This window comes from Diabrotica virgifera, chromosome 7 (assembly GCF_917563875.1).
Source record: "Diabrotica virgifera virgifera chromosome 7, PGI_DIABVI_V3a".
Lineage (NCBI taxonomy): Eukaryota > Metazoa > Arthropoda > Insecta > Coleoptera > Chrysomelidae > Diabrotica > Diabrotica virgifera.
Window position 1 is genome coordinate 190,720,897 of NC_065449.1, and position 25,458 is coordinate 190,746,354.

The 25,458-nt window shown below is 36.1% G+C and overlaps 1 protein-coding gene across 3 annotated transcripts in view; it reads right to left on the minus strand.

Moving 5' to 3' along the window:
- The window catches only part of LOC114326356 (PE-PGRS family protein PE_PGRS16-like), a 90,333-nt gene that overhangs the window by 27,879 nt on the left and 36,996 nt on the right, over nt 1-25,458 (minus strand). For all 3 annotated transcript variants that reach the window (XM_028274694.2, XM_028274692.2, XM_028274691.2), the window contains exon 3: nt 10,682-11,122. In XM_028274694.2, the coding sequence (XP_028130495.1) occupies nt 10,682-11,122 (441 nt within the window). The remainder of the gene's footprint in view (nt 1-10,681; nt 11,123-25,458) is intronic.

The window sequence follows — 25,458 nt, forward strand, 5'->3', positions numbered from 1 at the left end:
TGTGGTATTAGCTTTAGTTCAGTTAACCAATTCAAATTTTAATTTGACTGTCAAATAAGCGTCAGATCGTTTACGTACCGATCTGAAAATTAGTGTCGATTTTTGCTATTATTACCTTAAATACTAGTTTATAGTACTATTTACTCATCAGATAGTAAGTATTAACTGTTGTGTAAAGTGTTAATCATCAAGAGAAAATTGTAACCTCGATCAGTAATACATGTTTACCTAATAATATTCTATGTTATAGTGTTACAGTGATGTTTTTGCCGTGGCTGGCTACATTCAATGGCACAAAAACATTAACGCTACAAATTAGTCCAGTACTTTTGACTATATAAGTAACAGATAGCAACATGTCTGAACTCAACTCTAACAGTAATATTTCTAGTTCACATGCAACTGTTACTATGTCAAAGCCGAAACCTAAATGCCTATCCAAAAAAGAGCAAACCGTAGGTACTAATCAATGCAGAACCAAATTTACTACTACTCGAATATGTCAAGTACATAGGTAACATTGTTAGTCCCACAAACATTTGCTTAGCCTCAAGAATCTCCAATAACAGAATATGCATCTACCTAATAAACTCTGAGCTTGCGGAACAAATTATAACTGAATATCCTACGATTACAAAACTACTGTTGAAGTACTAGTAAGAAGACTAGTAACCCACGCTAAAATACTTATAATTTTCAACGTTTGCCCATCAATATTTCACGAGATTACATAGAAACATCTCTAAAGGTTTACAACTTGCTTCACCAATGTCAAATCTAAAAGCCGTAATCCCCGGTGATGTGTTTGTGAGATTTTTATGATTTGGGCGCGGAAATTGATAAAAACTTCAACCAATTTTAATATTACTTGTAGCGGTTTGCGATGTAACAAATATTGTCTAAAATCGTTTTAAACAATTATTATGTATAATTATAAGTTATAAAAATCAGCGAAGGAGATTTAAGAGCCCGCAGTCATATAACTCCAAGACAAAAAAGGTATAAAATTCTTACAATTAAGATAAAGGCGGAAGTGAGCGCTCTAAAAGTATACAGGCCTGGATCGCGCGTACAAAAAAATAGTTGATTAATAGCAAGCTGAAAATTTGTTAATAGCTTAACGGTGTCTAGTCGGACAAACTTTGATCTTTGGGAACACTGGAACAAGGGAAGTTTTTGTGAAACAGGTTAAAGTTTGGAACGTCAGACTACGAAAACGTCCCATATATTTTGTCAGGCAGAACTTACAATTGATTTGTTACCCTTTCATTAAATACTCACACATTTGCGAAAATCAGACTACTATTTATCACCAACTGGACATTTTAATAAGTCATAAGTCGGATACGTAGAACATGTCAAAGGACAGGAATTATGCTTGGGAAAATATTGCCAAGATGATCAGCAAAATCGAAGTATACAATATTTTGGGAATGGAGGAAAATGTAAGAAACGGCATTCTAACGTTTTCTACACCAAAATTTGACCAAAACCTCGTTTTGAATCATAATAATTTGTTATAATGCCTTATAATGACATTTTTGAGCCCCCTGGTATTAATACCTTATATTTTTTCCTTGATACTTTATGATAAAATATACAAATTGGGAAAAAAGAAGAAGAATGTTCGGGCTTAAATGTTTCAGCTTGAGCTTATTTTTACGTTCCTCAGAAGCTATACATCAAGTTTTAGAAAAATCGAAGATCCAAAATTTTTTTGATCCTAAATTGAGTGGTTTGGTTACTCAAAAACATCTAATTTATTATATTTCAAATAAATTTAATTAAGCAAAATATTCTTTAGTAAAGTTTATAATAAACTAATTAATATTACCTATTTTTTGTAACATAAAATCAGGACCTATTAAATAAAAACGTTGAAAAAATAATATTAACACTGTTTTATCCAAAAAAAGTAGTCGTAAAATGACAAAAATTGCATTGTAGCGCCCCCTGGTGAGTGTTTTTGGTAAAAATAGATATCAAAAATGGATTCCTCGTCTAAAAAGCTACAAAAATACACTTTTCCGTAATAAAAAAAGTTAAAATTTTGTCCATAATCAACCTCAATGTACATCAGAAGTCGTAAAATGACGAGTTCTGATGTACCTCAAAACTAAAATGAAAAATGTGGCGCCTCGAAATTCATCAGATACCTATGGTGTAAAGTTTTTTTTTCACAGAATTCATTGTAGAATCAGAAACTGATCGTGACCCGATGACAAAAAAAATTACTCCGCTCTAATATATATATATATATATATATATATATATATATATATATATATATATATATATATATATATATATATATATATAGATATCTTGGAGTAAACAAGCGCGGAAAATTGACCATAAGCAACTGAAAACTGAGATAACTACTGAGTTTATACGAAGGGTGAAACAGCTGCTTCGTTCACACCTTAACAGTAGACATTCCGCGCTTAGCTATTCGTTTGGCATTGTTAAGTGGACAAAATCGGATATAGAAAATCTTCAGCGAAAAGTAAGAACACCCCTAACAAAGGCACAAAAACACCATCATAAAAGTGCAGTAGAAAGAACGACATTACCACGGAACCTAGATCTAGATAAACAAATTGCTAATTTAAGAACTTATTCCAGATGCAAGCTGAGACATCTATTTTACATCGCGCTATGTGCGCAGTAGATGACACAACACCCATCAAACTGAGGGAACCAGAAATACACATAAATCACCTCACTAAAGACGAAAAAATGCGCACCTGGATGGGTAAACCTCTGCACGGGCGACATCCCAATGAGGTCATCCAAGACTATGTCGACAATACAGCGTCGAACTATTGGTTGATATCAGGAAAGATATTCCCTGAAACGGAGGGTTCATTACTGGCCATTCAGGATCAGGTTATACCAACCAGAAATTACCTGAAATATATCGTCAAAGACCCTCAGGTTCAAAACGACAGATGCCGATATGGATGTCATGCCCAAGAGACCATCCAACATCTTCCAGGGGGCTGCCAGGCATTTGCTGTAATTGAATACAAGGAAGGGCATGACGCAGTGGGAAAAATCCTTCATCAAGAGATATCTATCAAGCTGGGACTTCTCCAAACGGACCATCTCCCATATTATCAATACGTCCCTGAGAGTATGCTTGAGGATGGCAACTACAAGCTATACTGGGACCGCAGTGTGCTCACAGACCAAACAGTGGCACATAATAGACCAGATCTCGTACTAGTTAATAAATTAACAAGACAAACAACACTAATTGATGTGGCGATACCTAACAACAATAATCTACGTAGTAAATTTACTGAAAAGATCGCCCAGTACAGAGATTTGGAAATTGAAATGCGAAGACAATGGAGAATGCAAAATACCCAGACGATACTTATTATTATGTCTACTACTGGAGTCATTCCAAAAAACCTCGAAAGCATAAAAAGGCTTTAAATGTAAATGAACATCTTTACAAGAACATGCAGAAAGCTGTACTACTCGCAACGGCCAGATGTGTACCTTCTGCAATGTGTTGTTCTTCTGAGGCCAAACATATATCTTATTGCTCTTTTTTGTAATTTAAAAATAACATCGAAGACCATAACGAAGATGTGACTCGAACAAAGAAAAATATGTTATTTTGGAAGATGCTAAATTGAGTTCATTCGAACAGATCTTATAGCATAGCAAGCTGAAGATAATTTCTTCCTTAACAAATCGATATGGAGGGACCATTTATGGTTGCTGTCTAAAAAAATACCAAGAAATTTTACAGAATCATCGGTACTGATCTGGCTGTTTTAAGCGGTAAGAGTTGAAGAGCTCCTTTATAAGATAATGCTACTGTTTTATCTACGTTAAACGAGAGTAAATTAGAGTCAGACCAGGTTTTTATTGTAAGTAGATCAGAAGTTATAGTAGCATGAAGAGTTGCAATATTTGAGTTGCTGCAAGTGATACTGGTATCATCAGCAAAAAGAAAGATTTTTCCATCGATTTTTAAACTAGTGATGTCATTAATATTATAGGCGCCGGCATAGCTAAGTGGTAGTGTGCTTGGTTCGCGTGCCGGTGCTCCGGAATTCAAATCCTACCGCTGGCAAAAACAACTAGACATTTTTAAAAATGTTTATAGGCCCCAGGTCGACTCAGCCTGAATAAAATGAGTACCTTGGGTAAAACCAGGGGTAATAATAGGCAGTTGAATCGTAGCACTGGCTCTGTTACCTTCCTTGTATACCGTAGGCCCTAAATAGATATAGCAGACTACCCTGCTATACTCCCAAAGCCGCGTAAGCGGTGTAAAACGGGAGACTATTATTATTATGTCATTAATAAAGATAAGGAAAAGTAGAGGACAAGTAACAAAATTTATTGGTTGTTTTACACCTCAGCCTTCACAGTCAGGTCTAGGTCCCATATAACAACACTGCCCATATATATTATTTGATTATTCTTTGATGTAATTTATGTTTACGTTATGGTTACAGATGAATGAGTCCATTTTTAGAAACGTTGTGCGAATGCTTCAATTTTAAATTTGATCTGTTTACTTGTGTCTAGTTCTAGTTAGTCTGTAATCTAGTATCCCAGGTATTTAAAGTAAGTAAATTTCTCAATAAAGCAAGTAACTTGAAAATGAAAGCCAAATAGAAGAAGTAAAAGAGTACGTTTTAGGTTACAGTGAAGCGAAAAAGGAAAAAATGAGACATCACTAAAGAAGACATATATGACAAGAAGAAAGCGAGATTTTGATGTAAACGGAAAATAGAATATGTTGTGTAAAGCAACGAATAAGTAAGTAAAATATTTTTCTTAAATTATTTTATAGTGCAATGCCACTGCATAGCTCTTTTTATTATCCACGTGATAAAATATTTAGTGGAACTGCTCGCCACTGCATTTGAAACCAGCTGTAACTATACTTTGATCTCTGTAAACTAATTGTGAAATAAGTATAGAATATTTACATACTTTCAAATAACGTTAAAATTTGTCACGACTACTGAAAAAAGGAAAATTGTATTTTCAGAGGATAGAATTTTTGAAAAAATATTTAACTTCGAATGTACATCGTACATAGAAATTTTGAATATCTTCTGCCCAGTTTTACCTAAATGAGTTCACTTAAGTTGAATTTAACTCCGGGATTTATAATTTAAACAAAATAATTTGTAACGATTTACTGGTACACCTTAAAAGTATAGGACAAGTTATCTATATATAACATAAAAAAAAACATTGGCACACTAAACAGCGTCAGTTGCTACAACTGTTTTCTCGTCAGTTCTCGTTTCTGTCACAGCAGGTTTAACAGCATCTTCTTTTTCTTTCTCTTCCTTAAATCCGCCACGTTCACCTAGGGAAGGAGTACCGGGATTACCACGCATTGAGCCTTCTTCGGATCCATATTTATTACCTCCATATGGACGACCACGTGAACGACCACTTGGACCACCATATGGACCACCATTTAGACCATCATATGGACCACCATATGGACCACCAACTAAAATAAGAAGGTGTGCTTATTTTTAAGAACCAGAATATTAATTATGTGTGGTAAAACAGCAGGATATCTGGGATCAAGGCTCTAAGGTACCAATAATATAAAGATATGTTAAACAAGGCGCAGAGGAAGCCTCTGCTGAACGTATGCAGTGCATACCGGACGGTATCAACCACGGCCCTGCAAGTAATCGCGGGCGCCCCTCCTATCCACCTGCTAGCCAGGGAACGTACGTCCCTCTACAAAACACCGGACGGTCAATTGCCGGAAGCAAGAGCGGTCGTCAGAGAACGGCTTCTGGCGGACTGGCAGGCGGAATGGGAGGCGGAACACCATAAGGCCCAGTGGACGCGGAGATTAATCCCGAATGTGAAGTCGTGGTTCGCTTGCAAGTTCAAGAGGACCAACTTTTATTTTACACAATTTCTAACGGGACATGGTTCGTTCCGAGCGTTCACACACCGCATCGGGAAGGCTAACGATGACCTGTGCCTGACCTGCCGCGTAAGGGAGGACGCGGAGCACTGCGTTTTTCGGTGCAGCGTCTACGCTCGCGGGCAGGCCAGGCTCGGAAACCGATTCGGGGATATAGTTCCGGACAACATATTAAACCTCGGTTAGAAAATAGAAACAGCTACGAATACATAATTGACGTCGTAACTAATATAGTTAAAGAAAGGGCGATACTCGAGCGCGCAGAGCAAAACGGATAAGGGGGTTTCCTCACCATCCTCATATAAATAAAAAAATAAATAAATAAATAAAAAAAATAAATAAGTAAAAAATAAAAAAATAATAATAATGTTAATAATAATAACAAAAGCACGTTCGATCATATGTAGAGACCCAATCTTGATCCTTAATACATCTAAGTCCTATCACTTCCCGATAGGTGCTTAGCCCACTTTCAACTTCAGGAAAATAACATCCGCCTATTCCTGCCGTTCTTAGGCAAATAAATAGGACACACATGTTTCTAACTTATATCCTAGACAGCGCGGAATGTCCCCATGTATCGTTCTCTAAAGAACACGTCCAGGAATATTCCGGGTCGGAAGAGGGGGTGGTTTTATTTGGTAGGCGGCTTATGGGGATCATGCAGGACGCATGGATCATACTCTGGTCTGTGGGCCCTAGAGTGTTCTCCTCTCCTGTCCGAGTCCAACAGTACTAGGGACACCTTCCCTAGCCTGCTAAGAGCGTTCCACCTCAATCCAAAAAAAATATAATAAATGCGTTCGTCATAACGAAATTTTCGGTTTACATCTAAACATTTCAAAAACTAATATTTTAGTATTTTCAAAGACACTCAGTAAACGTACATTTGAATGCCAAGGGACAAGTAATAGATCAGGGAACTCTCACATAAAATATTTGGAAGTAATTCTAAATACCCGTGTAAACCAAAAAAGAAATTTTATCAAGGATCGAATAAGTGAGGAAATAACTCATGAATATGAAAACATTGTTTACAAGATCAGTCTTGACTCTTGACATATGTTACGTTTTTTCCGTGACTGTGAAAGTTTGACAAAGGCCTCTAAAACAGAAAAAGAATAGAGAGAACAATGAGGTACTTCGGTGCAAGAATAAACAATAGTAATTACTAAGAATAATCAAGGAAAGAAAAATAAAATATTTCGAAGTTATACTTCCGGAGAAATAAAACCTCTAATGGGACTAAGTTTGTGGTTAAGCCTATTCGTGATTTCTATTACTTGCAAACCAAACGTATGATGAATTAAGTAAGACATGGGGAATTCTTAAAGTTGCACCTAAATACCAGTAAAACTAATATACAATCATCATCAACCCGTACGCGTCCACTGCTGGACATAGGTCTCCCTCAGCTCTTTCCATCTTTCTCTGTTGTGCGGCTTGCATTCAGTTGCCGACAATACGTTTTAGATCGTCAGCCCATCTGGTTGGTGGTCGTCCTCTTCTCCGTAGTGCTTCTTCTCGTGGCCTCCACTCGACAATACGTTTTGTCCATCGGTTGTCTGACAATCTGGCGACGTGTCCTGCCCAATTCCACTTGAGCGACACGATTCTTTCGACGGCGTCCGCTGTTTTTGTTCTACGACGTACTTCTTCGTTTGGGATTCGGTCCCTCAGGGAGACACCCAACATCTGGCGCTCCATAGCCCTTTGAGTTATGCGAATCTTGTTCACTACCTTTTTTGTGAGTGTTAATGTTTCCGCTCCATAAGTGAGTACAGGCAATACACACTGGTCAAAAATTTTCCTTTTCAGGCATATGGGTAAGTCCGATTTAAATACATAGCTCAGTTTACCAAACGCTGCCCAGGCTAATCCTATGCGACGTGGGAGCTCGCACGTCTGGTTATCTCTTCCCAATCGAATTTTATGTCCCAAATACTTATAAGATGCAGTCTGCTCAATATACATTCCATCAAGAACAATATTACGATTTAGCACCAGATTAGTCATTATTTGCGTCTTGTTGATGTTAATCTTTAGTCCGACTTCTAAGGAAGCGTGATATAACTTGTTCAACATTATTATTGCATCATCCATACGATCGGCTATAAGGACGATGTCATCTGCAAATCTCAAATGACTGAGCTTCTCACCATTTATGTTGATACCATATTCGTTCAGATCTGCCTTCTTAAAACTGTGTTCTAAAAGGGTTGTGAACAGCTTTGGTGAGATGGTGTCTCCTTGCCGTACTCCTCTCTGTATACAGAATTTATTTGATTGTTGATCAGATTGTCTTACGCTAGCCGTTGCGTTGTGGTAGATATATTTTATCATGTTAGTATAGCGATAATCTATTCGGCATTCTGTCAATGCTTTTAACATTTTCTGCTGGTTTATGGTATCGAACGTTTTCTCGTAGTCCACGAATATCAGTGCCAATGGTTTGTTGTATTCCGCAGAGTTCTCGATCAAGTTTTTTATTACCAGTAAGTGGTCGTTAGTGCTGTATCCGGATCTGAAGCCAGCTTGTTCTCTAGGCCGATAGAAGTCTAACTTAGCCTCCAGTCTCTTTTTGATAATTTTTGTGAACAGTTTATATATGTGTGATAGCAGACTGATAGGCCGGTAGTATTTTAGATCTGTTATGTCACCTTTCTTGTGCAATAAAACAATGACTGCATTGTTCCATTGAGAAGGCGTTTTTCCTTGGTAAATGCATTCGGTGAAAAGTTTGGCCAAAACCTGGATAATTTTATTTCCACCTTGTTTGATTGCCTCGATCACTACTCCGTCATCGCCAGGGGATTTATTATTTTTCATTTCTGAAAGTGTCTTTTTAACTTCGTATGGTGTTACTTCTGGCATTAATTCTGATCCCTGATTTGTGATTTTGGACAGGAGCTGATCTTGCCTTGCGTTGGTGCTCTCATACATTTCGCGATAAAACGATTCGACAACCTTAAGGATTTCGGCTCTATCCGTAGCAATGCTGTTGTCTTTATTTCTTATTCTGTACATATTTTTGTTGCCAATGTTATTCGTATTTCGCCGCAAAACTTTTAAACTTTTGTTTTCTTGAATTATTTGAGTTATTTCTCTTGTATTGTTTTCTCTTATGTCTTTTGTCTTTTGTCTTTATAATAATATATACAATAATTATAATATACAATAATTCGCTGTAAAACGAAATTAAGAGACTGCTACCCGTCAAATTGCTAGGTCCCCTTTTTACCTTAGGAAACTACCTAGGCAAAATGAGTAGCAAGAAGGATGCAAAAATATTCAAAATAAAAATTGATTGATCTTAAAAGTTTTACGCTACCGGCTAGACAGACTATTTGAATTGATTATTGCACTCGCGGAGAGTAGGTGGGTAAAAGACTGTAGTTCAGATGAACGTACGATCTATATTATTCATAATTTACATAGGTAGGTTACCAAAATAACAAGAATAAGTGGTACCTGATAGTGTTGTTTACATATAATACAGAAAAGAGGTTAGGTGACTATATATGGGATGTTCCTCAAAAGTACTTTTGGGATTACACTGGTTTATTAAAAATTATTTGAAATTATACCTAAATGAATCAATGTACAAATATATAAATACGATGTTAATAAATAATTAAATAATATGCCAGATAAGCTAAATGTCCCTCACTGATTTTCACTGCAAGTGAACAACACACTTTATATTATCTTGTAATATTGATACCAAGAAAACAGGAAAGTTCTTACTTGAGTTTTTGTTGGTGTTATATTGGTCTCCTTGCTCTCTTACTTAGTCTCCTGTTTGAACGGCAGTCATTCACTGTGACCAGATACGTTATTGAACAGGATTGTATTTTATTGTACTAGGGTAGATGGTGACGAAAACAATCGTATAGGCTCTTAGACCATGTGTCACATAAGGTTCTTGTAGCAATGTATGTGATTGGTATCCGAATCAAAAGAAAGAAATATAGAAGGAAGAAAAAGGTCTAGAAAGAAACAATATTTTTATATAATCTGTCGTTACAACCGGGCTTTACAGTTTTAGGGGTAGATAAATCTGAAGGACTTACCGTAGATGGTGGGTGACCTTTAAGTGGAGTTGTTTAAGTCAAATCAGGAACGTATATCCATGAATCTCATGAGTTCCTTAATTTCCAGGAAATCCCTGATTAGTTTCTATACTTAAGGTTCGCCAATCCACAAAATATGAAGGTAATAACAAAATTTTACCAGCGTCCTTAAGTTTCAAAAACGTGACCAAACCAAGCTGGATTCACCTCCCGGAAGTCACCTCTGCTGTAACGGCCTTGAAAGGTCAAGTAACGAATTTTGACATTCGATATTTGGGTCATGGTCAGAGAACTTGACTGAACGTTCAAACAGATAAGACCATTTTGCAGTGAGCAAAAGATTGAGTGTTTTAAATTAAATGAAATGAAATTGAAATGAAATTATGATAAGCATAAGATTTATTTTTATTTTAAATTATTATTATTATTTTCTTTTGGTTATTTGATTTATTTATTTAATATATGTAAAGTAAAAAGTGAACCGTAACAAGACGTCTTTTACTGCCGTGCGTTCAGAGAACACCACAAACGCAATGTTTCTCAGTATTTCTATACTTTTCTGATTTATGTTTTTTTTTTCTTTTAAATAAACAGTTGAAAAGCAAAGATTATAAATAATATTATTTGTTTATTATTTTCTTATTTTTCCTAAAGGAATTAAAAAAATTCTTACCTGGATACATCTGCAATTGTGGTGGGCAGCTACAGTACCCATTTCCAGTTGGAATTACACCCATGGATGCAAAATATTGAGAAGCAGGTGAATAACCATAACCACCAGGCATATATCCCATACCCATACCACCCATACCTCCCGTACCTCCCATACCTCCCATACCATCGTATCCCATACCTCCGGGCCCTCCCATATTTCCCATATCCCCTCGTCCTCCCGTATTTCCTCTGCGTCCTGTTCCTCCCATGCTTCCCATGCCTTCTTGTTCGTCCATCATTCCCATACCACCTGGCCTTCGTCTATTACCCATACCGCCAGTCATACCGTCCATTCCTTCTCTGCGTCCCGTACCACCCATACCATCCACATCTCTATCCCTCACTGAATCTCTACCCCCCATACCTGTCAGTGGGCGACGTCCCCTTGATCGTACACCGTCTAGAAAAAATAAAAAATAAACAATATTTCATACAAAAAAATAATTAGTTGAATAATTTTTTAATGAAAGTAGTGGAGGTGGGGAATTTAGCGATAAAAACCTATAAATTTATATTATTATATAGTTATTGTTTTCCACCTCTAGACGTATCGGACGAGTTTGGAAACTGCCTATGTGACAGTGAAAGTTTTAGTTGGCATAATCCTCTGATACAACTAAAGATGGGAAACAATTAATATAATGCAAATTTATAGGTTTCTATCGCTAAATTTCCCACCTCCACTAGTTTTATTTCTTTTTATATCACAACTTAAGAGCCAACAGTAGCGATAAACAGGTAGCAACAAAATATAACTTCGGGAGATAGTATCATCAACTTTGGCAACAGTGGTAATCTTTGACATTATCTAAGATTAATATTTTGACAATATCATAGTCGCGCTAAATGGAAGTAATAGAAAACTATTTTATTATTAGTAAATAAATATTTATAAAAATAAACCTAAATGGGTAAAAATTTTATGTTAAGATAAGTATTTGCGTGAAATATCTAATAATAAAACAATAATAAATAATCATTTTTCGTTCTGAAGCGAAACAAATTTCGATTTTCGCATAATTTTTGCACGGTTTGTAACGGACTTTTTCTTGGACGGTTTCACTTTATTTTTCGTTTGATTTACTTTTCCCATTTTGTTAAACTATTGATAATATTTTTAGAATAAAAAATCCTCCTAAACTTTATATACTCGCATTAGAATTTGAAATATTTTTACGTAAAATATACTTACCTATCTACATATAACAAAAACTCACAATTAACAATAATCTATTTTTTCAAATAGGCTAACAACTTAGTTCTATTACACAAAAATATAATAAATTGCACTGCTCTCCTATAAAACGATAATGCCGAATTCTTAAAATTCACTACTGCAGTGATAGACCAGTATAGTATAGTTTAAAAGGGATCCTATTGTGCTATCCCGTGGGCACTTTGTTGCTAAAATGTAAAACCCATATTTTTTGGTTTCTAATATATTTGTAATGCAAAATCACTTGGTCGTCAAAAAATCGTTGCGGGAGGGGACCGGTGGGGAGCCTTACAAAAAAAACTGCAATTTTTTTTTCGTCGTTTTTCGGATGTGCAATATCCGAAAATTCATTCCTCAAATTTGCATACCCATCCGGACATTAGAAATATTTGTTTTTAATTTATAAAAATACGTCAAACCATTGTTGTATATGGAGCGCCTTCATATAAAATCACTTGCCCTGAAAACCCATATTTTTAAAATCGTTTACATCGCTCTATCTCGAAAAATATTGGGTCTAGCAAAAAATGGCTTCCTATAAACGTTATAGACCAAACATCAGAGAACATGTGAGTGTTTTTGGAATTTTGATTGGATAATTAGTTTAAGAAAAAATTAAATAAATCGAACGGCATGTCACGACGGACAGTGGTGAACGCAGAGATGCGAGGAAGGGCGAGATTCTATGCGAGAGTCAATCCCTAATCGACTCTACTGACCGGGATGTTGTTAGGGTCGTTTTTTCATTGTGATGCCTATTTTAGGGATGATGAATACTGCTAGCCTACTAAATAGAGTTTTTTTTGGCTCGTTTTGTTGTCAGATTATTAACACTTTTGGAATATTGTACGTGTTAAGTGATACAAAGTATGAAGTTATATTATCATAATATTAATAATAGTTATTGTTGTATATATTTAAGGACTGTTTTATACTTATTATTATTATTATGTTTATCCAGATTTAGCCATACGGCTCACACTCCCTCAAAGGGGAAAATTCACTTATCCCAGATACTTACGATATCAAAAGGATTGAGCTCTGGTGGGACTCGTTCCGTGTTATCGAGCCCTAGATGACTTAGTACGTCGAGGTATCCCCAAAAATGTTCTTACAGATTCAATTGTTTTATCATTATAAAGCTTATTAAGGACGTCGTAAAATGGTTAAAGTTCAAAAGCTTGGTATGTACATATTCTAAAATGGCATCGGTTTTCCCTGGAATTAATTTCGGAATCAAGAACAAAGGATAGTAACACAAACAATTACATCTACGTACCTATTTCTTAATTACTAGATATACAGAAGGACTAGCACAGCCTAAAAGCCACTTCTTATACAGAGTTATTAATAATCTTGACACAGCTTCGTATGTCAACTTATGGGCTCGTATAGCTTTATTGTACTTTTTACCAGATAAAATACCATCAATTGTGGACTGAGCATAATATAGACCACTGTCCAACCATACGTCAGCAAATCCAGAATCTGTCATAAACTGACCAATTATTTTCAGGAAGTTCATAACAATGTAGAATCCACCTAGACAAATAACTAAATTCGTTGTGTCTTCTGGCTGGGACCATTGGAGCTCTTTAGCTTTATAATAGATCGCTTGGTCAAATGTCAGTTCTGTGTATCTGTTATTTAGCTTCTTAGCAATTTCACTGCACTTTCTGATAACAGTCCAAACGGTATCATATTCTGACGAGACATGGGGTAGAACAGGTAAGTAGCCATAGGTCGTTACATGTGATTTATCCTCCAAAGTCAGTTTATGAAATCCTGACCACTGTGGGATAACGGTTTCATTCCTAACAGAGTCCCTCATTCTGTAAATGCACCATGCCATGTTACGACATCGTATGTTATTATTAAGATTCTGGCTCTTTTCTATGATGCTCAGTTTATTTTCTTCTGATTTTACTTTTCTTTTTGATTTCTCAAAATAACTTTTATGAAGGGAATAAAAATCATTAGGTATTGTCAGCTTCTGATTATATGGCAAAAATTTAAATTCTCCAGGTATATCTTCATTCAATGGTCCTCTCTGGAAGGCAGCAATTTGGGTTCCGTGAAAAGTAGGTGATTTGTAGAGTTGCACAAGTTTGACTTGAATGTTTGAACTTGACTTGAGTTTGACTTAATTTCAAGTCAAACTCAAGTCAATCCTTCTGACAAATATTTCAAGTCAAGTCAAACTGGTCAATCGTACAGGTTTGGAAATTCAAACTGTTTGTCAAACTAGTTTGAAAGAGTTTGAAAAATAATTTATTTAGTAGATATACTTTTTTGTCGAGATTGACATGTTAGTTGCCAATTGAGATAAGAAAATTAATAATACAATGAGTGCCACATAAAAGTAACTTAATACGGGAAGCGATTATAATCAAAATAGGGTCGTAAACTTAAATTTCTTGAAAATGATTCCTGAATGCTTAAACTGCTTGCTGGCAAGTTTCGTTTTATCCATATAACTTTTTATATCTGAGTGTTACTAGATTAAAACAAAGAATTCATTGGGTAGTTTTTTTATCATACAAAGTGTAATTTAATCTACTTTGGGAGCGTTCAGGTTCAAGTATTACGTAACGCAAGTTGGGGGGGGGGGGTCATGTAAAACGTTACGGCGCGTTACACGGGGAGGGGGTAGGATGGTTCGAACAGCGCATTACATAATAGTGATGTAACGTATGTCATTTTTTGAACATTCGCGAATACGAATGCGAATGCGAATATCTAATAACGACATTCGCGAATGCGGATGCGAATGCGAATGCTCAGTTTTTTTAATTTGTTTTTATTTTTGAAATGTTTTCTAAATTTGTAATGAGAATTTAATTGATATTTAGTGTAAATCAATCTTAATCTTAAGCTTTATTACATTATGCCAAATAATAAAACAACGTGAAGGCTGATAATCTAATTATATGAGGTTAAGTTACCTTTTTTTAATAAAAAAGATGAGAAAGAGAATAGATTTTGATTTTATTAATCTAACTTTATTTTCAAATTATTCAGCATCTTCTTTTAACAGCATATAGTAATATACATATAAGTTATAAGCAATATTCGTAATATTTTTAGAATAATATCCATTTGTCAAGCATACAAAAGTGGGCATAAAGGGCCTACACAGCTCAGATGTATAATTCTTTTTATGTCGATATTTTATCGAGTATTGTATCGATATCGTATCGAAATCAATATCAATACGATATTTTTATAAGACAGTATTGCCGATATCGATACTCGATACGATACTTCATTGGCATAACCAATACAATACTCAATACTTAAAAAGTATCGATATTATATCGTATCGTGAAGCTATATATTTCTCTGATATATTCGCAAAACATTCGCACAAATTTTGCGAATGCGAACGCGAATACGAATATGCAAAAAGATGCGGATATTCCCGAATGCGAATACGAATACGAATATTCGTTACATCACTATTACGTAACATTGTTTTTTTAACTTAAATAAAAAAAAAAACCACCGAATCACAATCTTCCACCTTTTCAACTTTCGTTTATATTTTACATAGAACCCCTGGATTGTATTATATTGCCCCCTCACTTCCGCTCATGTTACAATAGGACAAAATAATATTCAAGTGAAAACATCTTAAAATTTGTATTTAGCAGTCAAGCACAGTAACATGTGTCTCAATGGACAGCTCAAAATAAAATGATTTGGAATTTTTATGACTTTCTTTTATTAAAAAAGGCATTTAAGGGTCAGTTAGAAAAAACATCTGGTAGTACCAATCTGCTAGTTCACTCGAAAATACAATACAAACGTATTGCTGTATATTTGTTGGTATTTCTTTAAAATTCAAAACTAACCATTGGGTTATTAGACCTGGATCCTGCGTACCAAAAAAAGTTGATTAATAGCAAGCCGAAAATTTGTTAATAGCTTAACGGTGCCTAGTCGGACAAACTTAGATGTACGGGAACACTGGAACGGTGGAAGTTTTAATTGTGGAACAGTTTAATAATTTGGAACGTCAGGTTTAATTTAATCGAAACCCGATTTGGGCTTCGAAACGTTAATAAATTCATTTTTTAGTAAAATTGTGGCTTATTTCCCATAAAAAATACGTAATTATAAAAATGCCACAAGGAAATAGCTTCAGAACAACATTGGAACGTCAGATTACGAAAACGTCCCATGTATTTTGTCGGACATAACATCCAATTGATTTGTTACCCTTTCATTAAACTCTCATGCAAAAATGAGGCTGATATTACTAACCAACATGATTCCTGTCATTTGACATGTTCTTCATGTTCCACTCATTAAAATGCCCAGTTGGTGATAAACACCAGTCTGATTTTTGCATGAGAGTTTAATGAAATAGTAACAAATCAATTGGAAGTTCTATCCGACAAAATACATGGAACGTTTACGTAGTCTGACGTTCCAAATTTTTAACCGGTTCCACAATTAAAACTTCCCCTGTTCCAGTGTTCCCATACATCAAAGTTTGTCTGACTAGACACCGTTAAGCTATTAACAAATTTTCAGCTTTCTATTAATTAACTTTTTTTGGTACGCGGGATCCAGGTCTATATGCTTTTACCTACATTTATCTACAATTTAAATTTCTTTCGGAAACAGGCTACAAATGTTGGGTTTAAATTTTTTAAAAATTAATGTATAAATATGCATTAATAGTATGGTATAACTTATAACTAGACCCAAACCCAGACATCCAAAGTGAAAGTTTACCTCCAACACCAAATTGTTTTATGGTCCACATAATGTTAAGAAAAAAGTCACACACACCATTTTGAGCGTCGGGTTTGGGGGAGAGGGGGAAGAAATCGGTAAATTCGGAGATTTTTACGTTTTTCGTCAATATTTCTAAAACTATGCGGTTTCTAAAGGATTCTACATAAAATTTAAAACAAAAAGGTCCTATACATATTTGTTATAAAATCAACGGTTCCAGAGTTACGGAGGGTGAAAAGTGGAAGTTTTCGATACTTTTTATATTTTTTGGGAAATTTATAATATTATTACTAATGAAAGAAATTTTCTTTAACAGGATTGTGTTTTGTAAATAAAATTTGCTATTTCAGTGGCATGTTAGTGATAAGCCCCCGAAGAAACGTCAATCTCACCACCCAAAATCATCATCAATTGCCCAAAAAATATCGAAAACCTCCACTTTTCACTCTCCGCAACTCTGGAAGCGTTCATTATATAACAATTATATATAGGACCTTTTTTGTTTTAAATTTTATGTAGAACAATTATGTATAGAACATTGTTTACGCTAAAGTATGGTTTTAGAAATATTGACGAAAAACGTAAAAAATATACTAATTTACCGATTTCTCCCCAATCTCCCCTCCAACCCGGACGCTCAAAATGGTGTAACCTTTTTACTGCACAATATGTGGACCATATAGAACAATTTGGTGTTGGAGGAAGACTCTTTCTTTGGATGTTTGGGTTAGGCCTTTTTTGACCAGTTATACTATACTACCTCCGTAACTTTGGAACCGTTCATTTTAGAAGGATTATGCAATGGGCCTTTTTTATTTCAAATTGAATGTAGAACATTTTTGTATGAAAGGTTCTTCATGCTAAATCGCATAGTTTTAAAAATATTGACGAAAAACGTAAAAAACTACGAATTTACCGATTTCTCCCCCCTCTTCCCTTCAAACCCGACGCTCAAAATGGTGTGACTTTTTTCTGAACATTATGTGGACCATATAGAACAATTTGGTGTTGGATGATAACTTTCACTTTATATGTCTGGTTTATGCCATTATTTGGATCAATTATTGTATCATACTATAAGACGCTATAAGCTTTCTTAATAATTATTACCCTAACTGGCGCGTTTATTGGGTTTTATTTGTCTGTCTGCGGTTTAACTATCATATCAGCCAATACATTTCCGTTTACTGAAATTTGTCAAAAACACTTTTTTGGACCTTGTTGGGATTGGGGGATTTCCCCTACCCCTCCCCCACCCATTACTCCCCCCGTTGATCCGCCACTGAACAAATAAACACGTTGCGTAATATTCAAACTTTTCAAACTGTTTGAAGATGTTTGAATTCAAGTCAAACCTAAAGATATCGAAATCAAGTCAAGTCAAACTTTTTTATACAAAAAGTTTGATTTTCAAGTCAAGTCAAGTTTGTTGAGTAAAATCAAACTAGTTTGACTTGATACATCTCTAGTGATTTGTCCAAGGTCTCTTCCAAAATGTCAATGTTGTCAGCGGCAAATTGGACAAATCTGTCGGGTACCAACTGTCTCGGTATGGTCACATGATCATTCTTCAAGTAAAGTTGAATTTCTTCTTGGGCGATGCTGTTACGCACTCTATGTAAGAGTATTGATGTATGAAATTGAATGACCGCAGGCGTGCATTGCTTCAATGAGTTTTTTGATCTTGTTTCGTGATAAACTAAAAGTCCTAGCCCAATATGCTTTGGAGTTTTTATTTTTCCCTTTGAGCAGACAAAAATAATGTCTTGGCAAATGCTTAGGGTTTCAGTCTCCTTTTCATTATCGCTTTCATTTCGGACTATAAGGTTAACAAGAGAATACAAGCTTTCAGGAATAGACTTTTTGTAGTCTCTAACATTCATTTTTTTTAAGTCGGGCTCAGTTGACATCTTGTTTATCTCACTTCGGATAGTTTGGTAGATTTTAACTAGAACATGTTGCTCCGATGTACCGAAACTGAAACTGAGAGTGTCAGATTCGTCGTGGTTGTGCACGATTGTCTCAATTGCCTGTTCTTTCGAGAACTTCCTTAAAAATATTGTGGGCTCGTTTTGTCTAGGAGACCTTACTGATTCAACAGCATCCCCAAAATGGTTTTTCATTTTTTTAATTATTTGTTTCTCGCTCATGTCGTCAATGCCACTAATTTCACGATAACTTTTGCCAATCGATTTTGTATTGTATCTTTTACCTTTCTCAAAACCCTTACTCCATTTTCTCCAAAAGTTTCCCAAATGCTTCATTTTCTGTTTTGTTAATATCAGTATTTCAAACAGATTTTTTATTTAGATTGTGTAATTCAGTTGAAACGCAAGCGGCATGATATTTTGTTTCCGAGGCAATTAAGTCGTCTCCAGTTCTCGCAAAGAACACAGGGTTGCTTCGTGATATAGCTCTTAATTTTTCTTGTATATTATTAGTCATAACTTGGCATAGTTTTTGTTTCGGTGAGCGCTTCTGACAAAAGATGTACTTTTGTGAATTAAAAGGTGATCGCAAGGGCCGTTTTTGAAAAATATCTTCTCTACGAAACGTCAGTTTAGTATTTTTTGACTTGTACGAGGCAATGTTCTTTGAGCTCATATAGGATTTGTAACAATTTTTGTGCCATTTAAAAAATCTTGATTTTGTAGATCATCAAATTTTGAGAATATATGCCGCATATATTTATCATCATGACAATTTTTCATACGTTCACTCGTGCATTGAATAAAAGTTTTTTTAGATCTTTCTTGAGAATTAACCAGCCTTCCTCGTTCCAAACAAATAAGACACACATTTTGAATAAAAACGTCTTGTCCGACATCAGATTTTCGGAAAGAAACATGCCTTAATCTGATTTTTTACTCAAGTTAGCTGTCAGAGCTGCTGTTGTTTGTTAAATCCATTTCTAGATGGATACAAAAAAGTTTTAGCTGTAATACTAATAAGTAGGTACAATATTGTTAACTTACCAATAGGTTTAATTAATCACTTTTAATAATATAATAATTAACACAGAAGAACTTTATTATGTCTCACTTAAAATCTCAGTGGATTTCGCGCTAAAACTAAAGCTTATAACAGTAAAGAATTTAAAGAAAGAAGAGCATCTCAAGGCAAAAGCGACCCTAACAACATCCCGGTCAGTAGAGTCGATTAGGGGTTGACTCCGGCATAGAATCTCGCCCTTCCTCGCATCTCTGCGTTCACCACTGTCCGTCGTGACATGCCGTTCGATTTATTTAATTTTTTCTTAAACTAATTATCCAATCAAAATTCCAAAAACACTCACATGTTCTCCGATGTTTGGTCTATAACGTTTATCGAAAGTCATTTTTTGCTAGACCCAATATTTTTCGAGATAGAGCGATGTAAACTATTTTAAAAATATGGGTTGTCAGGACAAGTGATTTTATATGAAGGCGCTCCGTATACAACAATGGTTTGACGTATTTTTATAAATTAAAAACAAATATTTCTAATGTCCGGATGGGTATGCAACTTTGAGGAATGAATTTTCGGATATAGCACATCCGAAAAACGACGAAAAAAAATTGCAGTTTTTTTTTGTAAGGCTCCCCACCGGTCCTCTCCCGCAACGATTTTTGGACGACCAAGTGATTTTGCATTACAAATATATTAGAAACCAAAAAATATGGGTTTTACATTTTAGCAACAAAGTGCCCACGAAAATCTTTTCTAGAAGCCTTTTGCCAGTCCATTTACTCTACTAGTAAGGATTTGTGAAAAAACGTCTATTTTTGGATGTGAAAGGTGACATTCGGATTTTTGCAGATAAAGTTAGGTGACACCCAGGGCCGGACTGGCTCATGAAAAAGGCGCCAACCCAAATTCTAAAAAAGGCGCCAACCTAATATCTAAACAAAGGCGCCAGACCCCCTCCCAAAATTTTACATCAAACTTTTTATGCAAAGTAAATCAATATTACTCGTGAATTTTTTTAAGTTTAATTTTAATTTAACTCCATGAAGCAATTTACTATTTTTATTGGGAATAGTAAATTATATTAAGATGCCACAAAAATATAGCTTCAGTTTCCCAGTATCCCTTTTAGTTCAGAGACATTGGAGTGAGTCATCAGTGGTGGTGCAGCTCAAACAAACTATGAATGAATGAAATGATATGAAACATCATCAACTACATCAACATCAGTAGTGAAGGGAACAAAAGGCAAGTACTTAGCAAAGAGGAAAAGAAGAAGGAGGAAACTATAATCTTCGGAAGAAAAGGGTCTTCGGTTAGAAGAAATCCGGTCAGGGGTAGGGACCTAACCAAGACGGATATTCCAGGGGAGGCAACCTTGCAAAGGAGCTCCTCACTTGGGGAAAAAGATCTAGAGAGAAGGAGGAGAACTCCGACATAAGACTATGGTAAGAACAATGGAGAACCGAGAGTTACAAATAATTTAGTGAAACTAATGTCTGACCATACAAACACGAAGGTCGAGATCAAGAACGATGTATAAACCTTAAGAGTGTCACCGAAGACATGGAGAGCACTTTCAGACAAGTCACCCTCGGCAGCATTGAGAAACGAGATAAAAGTGGAGAAAACCGACGAGGAAGGAAGGAATAAGGAGACGGCAAGCGTGTCCACACCGATGGACTTCGAAAGTTCTTCCCCGAAAAACTTGAGTGAAAGAGAGATAGAAATGATCGCAACGGTCCCGAACTCAGGTGAAAGAGACTTTGAAAAAATAAACGACATTATAAAGTCCAATGGGAAGAAAATATCTATATGCGGTCGCCAAACCGGGAAGAGGGAATAAATCTGCAGGCGACTTAGTAGTGGTCATGGAACAAGGCCTTTCCGGTAAGGGTAAAAGGTACCACGACCTGATAAGGGAAAAACCGGTAGTATTTGCAGGAGGTACATACAGCCCAGGAGAGGTGAAGTACCTTTAACTTAATACTATGACCACAATTACAAGAAAGGGTCAGGAGGAAGAGAACAGGGGAAATCGTCAGACTATTTTCATGGTTCCTGTATAGAAATGGATGACAAGGATAAGAGACTACTGGCAATTCTTTTGAAATTGAGGGAAGACATGGAGACAGTGGAGATCAGAGTAATTATATTATCATAGCTCCCCATTACTTTTAATAATGGGGGGCTATGATAATAAAAGTAGGAACATCAGGCAAATCCTGAAAGTAATCTTCATGGGTATGCACAACCACCTCTCACTGAGAAGTACGAACGCGGGGACGCAGAAGTTGATTGTGAAGGGAGGTGGAAAATCCTACGCCGAGTTGCTAATCAAGGGCAGCGTAGACACGAGGAAGGAGAGGATTAGCGTCAGAAGCGCTAAGAAGACTAGGGGCGGGGACCTCAACCTCGAAGTGGCAGAAAAAGAACAAGCCGAGCAACTGAAGAAGACTATCGTGGCCCGCACGGCGGGAAACACAGTAGAAGATGTCCGAAGCTATCAGGACCAGGTGAAAATATTTGATATAGACGGAGATGTCACAAAGGAAACTATAATCTTCGGAAGAAAAGGGTCTTCGATTAGAAGAAATCCGGTCAGGGGTAGGGACCTGACCAAGACGGATATTCCAGGGGAGGCAACCTTGCAAATCCTGAAGATGGTTCGGAGGTATACCGGCAGCAGGAAGCCTAACGACGTCAATCTCGTCTCTATGGGAAAATGGCCTTCAACCGTTACAGTCGGAATTGCAATAGTAAAAGCGACTGCAAGGGAAAAAACAAATCGGACTCCTGCTACTGATAAGGCAAGGGGGCACTAGACACGAGATTAAAGTAGTGAGGCGACTTTCTGCCTTACGTGTAAAGTCCGGTCACAGAGCCGACAGTTTACAGTTCTCGGAGTATAAAAAACTGATCCTGGAAAAGCGGGGCCTTAAGAGAGACCCTGCCACAAGGGAGGAAAAAGGGTGGATGAAAGCACCTAGGACCAGGAATCAGACAAAAACCATCTAATACGAAGTTTCTTCAAATAAATGTGGGAAGGGCGAGGACCGCTCACGATGTTGCAGAAACACTTGCATGATGAGAAAGTTGTGACGTGATTCTCTTTCAGGAGTCTAATGTAAAGTTGGTCTCTCGACAAAGAATCATTAAACACAAGATATCTGATGGGACAGGGAAAAACCTATCAGAATGGATCCACGCCACAGGGATTACTTTGCTAAATGACGGTAAAGCACCTACGTTTGTGAGAGATAATAGTGAATCATTTCTGAACATCTCAACGTCACTTCTAAACAGGGTCATATCATAAGTCATAAGCTAGACTGTTTTGGAAGAAGAATCGCTCAGCTTACATAAATATGAGTTTTGAAATAACGAGCAAAAGGAAGAAACAGGAAGATAGAGATATTGATCTAAAGACACTTTTAAATGAGGAGGTTTTTATGGATGCTTTTGGCTTGATTGGTCCGAGATGCGAGGATGTAAGTAAGTTGATCGAGGGTCTAAGTGCGACATCACAGTTGGCTTATGTGAAGTCAAATGGGAGGTATGAAAGGAAACAACCATACTGGTGGAATGAGCGGCATGAATATCTGAGGACAAATTGTATTAGAATAATAAGGGTACAACAAAGTTCAACCCGTATCAGGTATCAGATTAGCTTTAAAGGTAGCAGATTAGATAAAGAATGCCTGATATGAGTTGAACGAAATGAATTTTGTTGTACCCACTGGCCTTATTATGTAGCACTCTAGGGCGTAACAATCTTATACGAATAATGTAGAAGTAAAAATTGTCTTCGAGGGCGCCGCTCGTTGCATCTAAGCTATTTATTAAAATAGAATCAGCGGGGATTGATATCTAGGAAAGGCGCCTGAATTGAGGGCGGCGCGCATCGCATCTAAGCTATTTGATTATCTGATACCTGATACATGTTGACAAGTTGTATTTTGTTCAATGTCTGGCTTCATTATTTAGAATTCTGGGGCACAATCATCCAGTATGTAAACCGTAGTTATTGAGCGCCGAAAAATACACCTGTATAATTTAGGCCAATTGTGGGATGTATCATGTAACACTCTTTATGTCAGATATCAGATAATCAAATAGCTTAAGTGCGAGGCGCAGTGCCCTCGAAAACCATTTTTTACAATTTGGGCGCTTTTCGTAGGTATAAATATCCGCTATTTCTATTATATTAGAAACAGCGGAAATTGATACCTATATGTCTTTGAGGGCATCGATAAAAATTTTCTTCGAGGGCGCCGCTCGTTACATCTAAGCTATTTATTAAAATAGAATCAGCGGAGATTGATACCTACCAAACGCGCCTGAATCGACAAAATTGTCTTCGAGGGCGCCTCGTCTAAGATTTTTATTATGATGGAAACAGCGGAAATTGATATCTACGAAAGGCGCCCGAATCGTAAAAATTGTCTTCGAGGGCGCCGCTCGTTGCATCCAAGCTATTTATTATAAAAAAACAGCGGAAATTGATATCTACGAAAGGCGCCCGAATCGTAAAAATTGTCTTCGAGGGCGCCGCTCGTTGCATCCAAGCTATTTATTATAAAAAAACAGCGGATATTGATACCTACAAAAGGTGCCCGAATCGTAAAAATCGTCTTCGAGGGCGCCGCGTCTAAGCTATTTATTATAATACACATAGCGGAAATTACCTACGAAAGGCGCCGGAATGGTAAAAATTGTCTTCGAGGGCGCCGCTAGTTGCATCCAAGCTATTATAAAAGATACAGCGGATATTGATACAAATGAAAGGCGCCCGAATCGTAAAAATGGTCTTCGAGGGCGCCGTCCGTCGTAGTTAAGCTATTTGATTATCTGATTCCTGATACAAGTTGTCCTTTGCTGCACCGACTGGCTTCATTATGTAGGATTCTGATTACTGAGGCATGTAAAAACATTTTTTTAGGGGAATGGTAGCTGCATCATCTTTGTGTAAAGGTTAAAAAAAAATTTTTCCAGTTTAATTTTTTTTATGGATAGATAGGTACTAACGAAGGCAAAAGGCGCACCGGCCCTAGGGCCGGTGGGCCGGCGGGCCAGTCCGGGCCTGGTGACACCTTCAGTAATAATAATTGACTTATACTCCTTCTCAAATATGCCCGGAACATTAATAAAAAATTAAAATATTTAAAAATTTCGAAAAACGTCGATTTTTTTCTGCTTTCTTTGCTTATAACTTAAAACGATTCGTTTTGGAACAAAGTCGTAGAGAAATAAAATAAATATAATTGAATTTTGTATCATATACGACAGGTCAAAATGTCTTAACGTATTACCTTTTCTGCAATATAGCAATAAATACAAAATAAGGGGGCAAAATACGCCTGTTGTTATTCAATGTTTTTAACCACTTTGGTGGCATTTAGAACCTTAGTAATTCGCTTAGGAAATTATTTGTAACATACTTAAACCGTGTACCAAATTTCATTAAAATCGACCTAATATATTTTGCATAATAAATTTGCAATCTAAATGTTTTTAAAAAAGTTCAAATTTTTTAAAATCTTTCTGAACAAAAAGTAGACCATTTAGAAGTTGTCTAATTTTATACATATAAAGAGATGCTCTACCTATCTAATACAATTTACAGAATTAAAATCGGATTATTTTAGGGGCCTCAGCAATGTTTTAAACTTATAAAAAAATTTTGGCTTATAAACAAATAGCTTTGTTTAATAATAAAAAAATTATTTTAAGCAATGCGAATAATTAAAACCGGTATATTTTGACTTAAACTTTCAAATGCTGTCAGCAGAATTGCTATTTTATTTTTTAATCAAAAGTTAATCTAG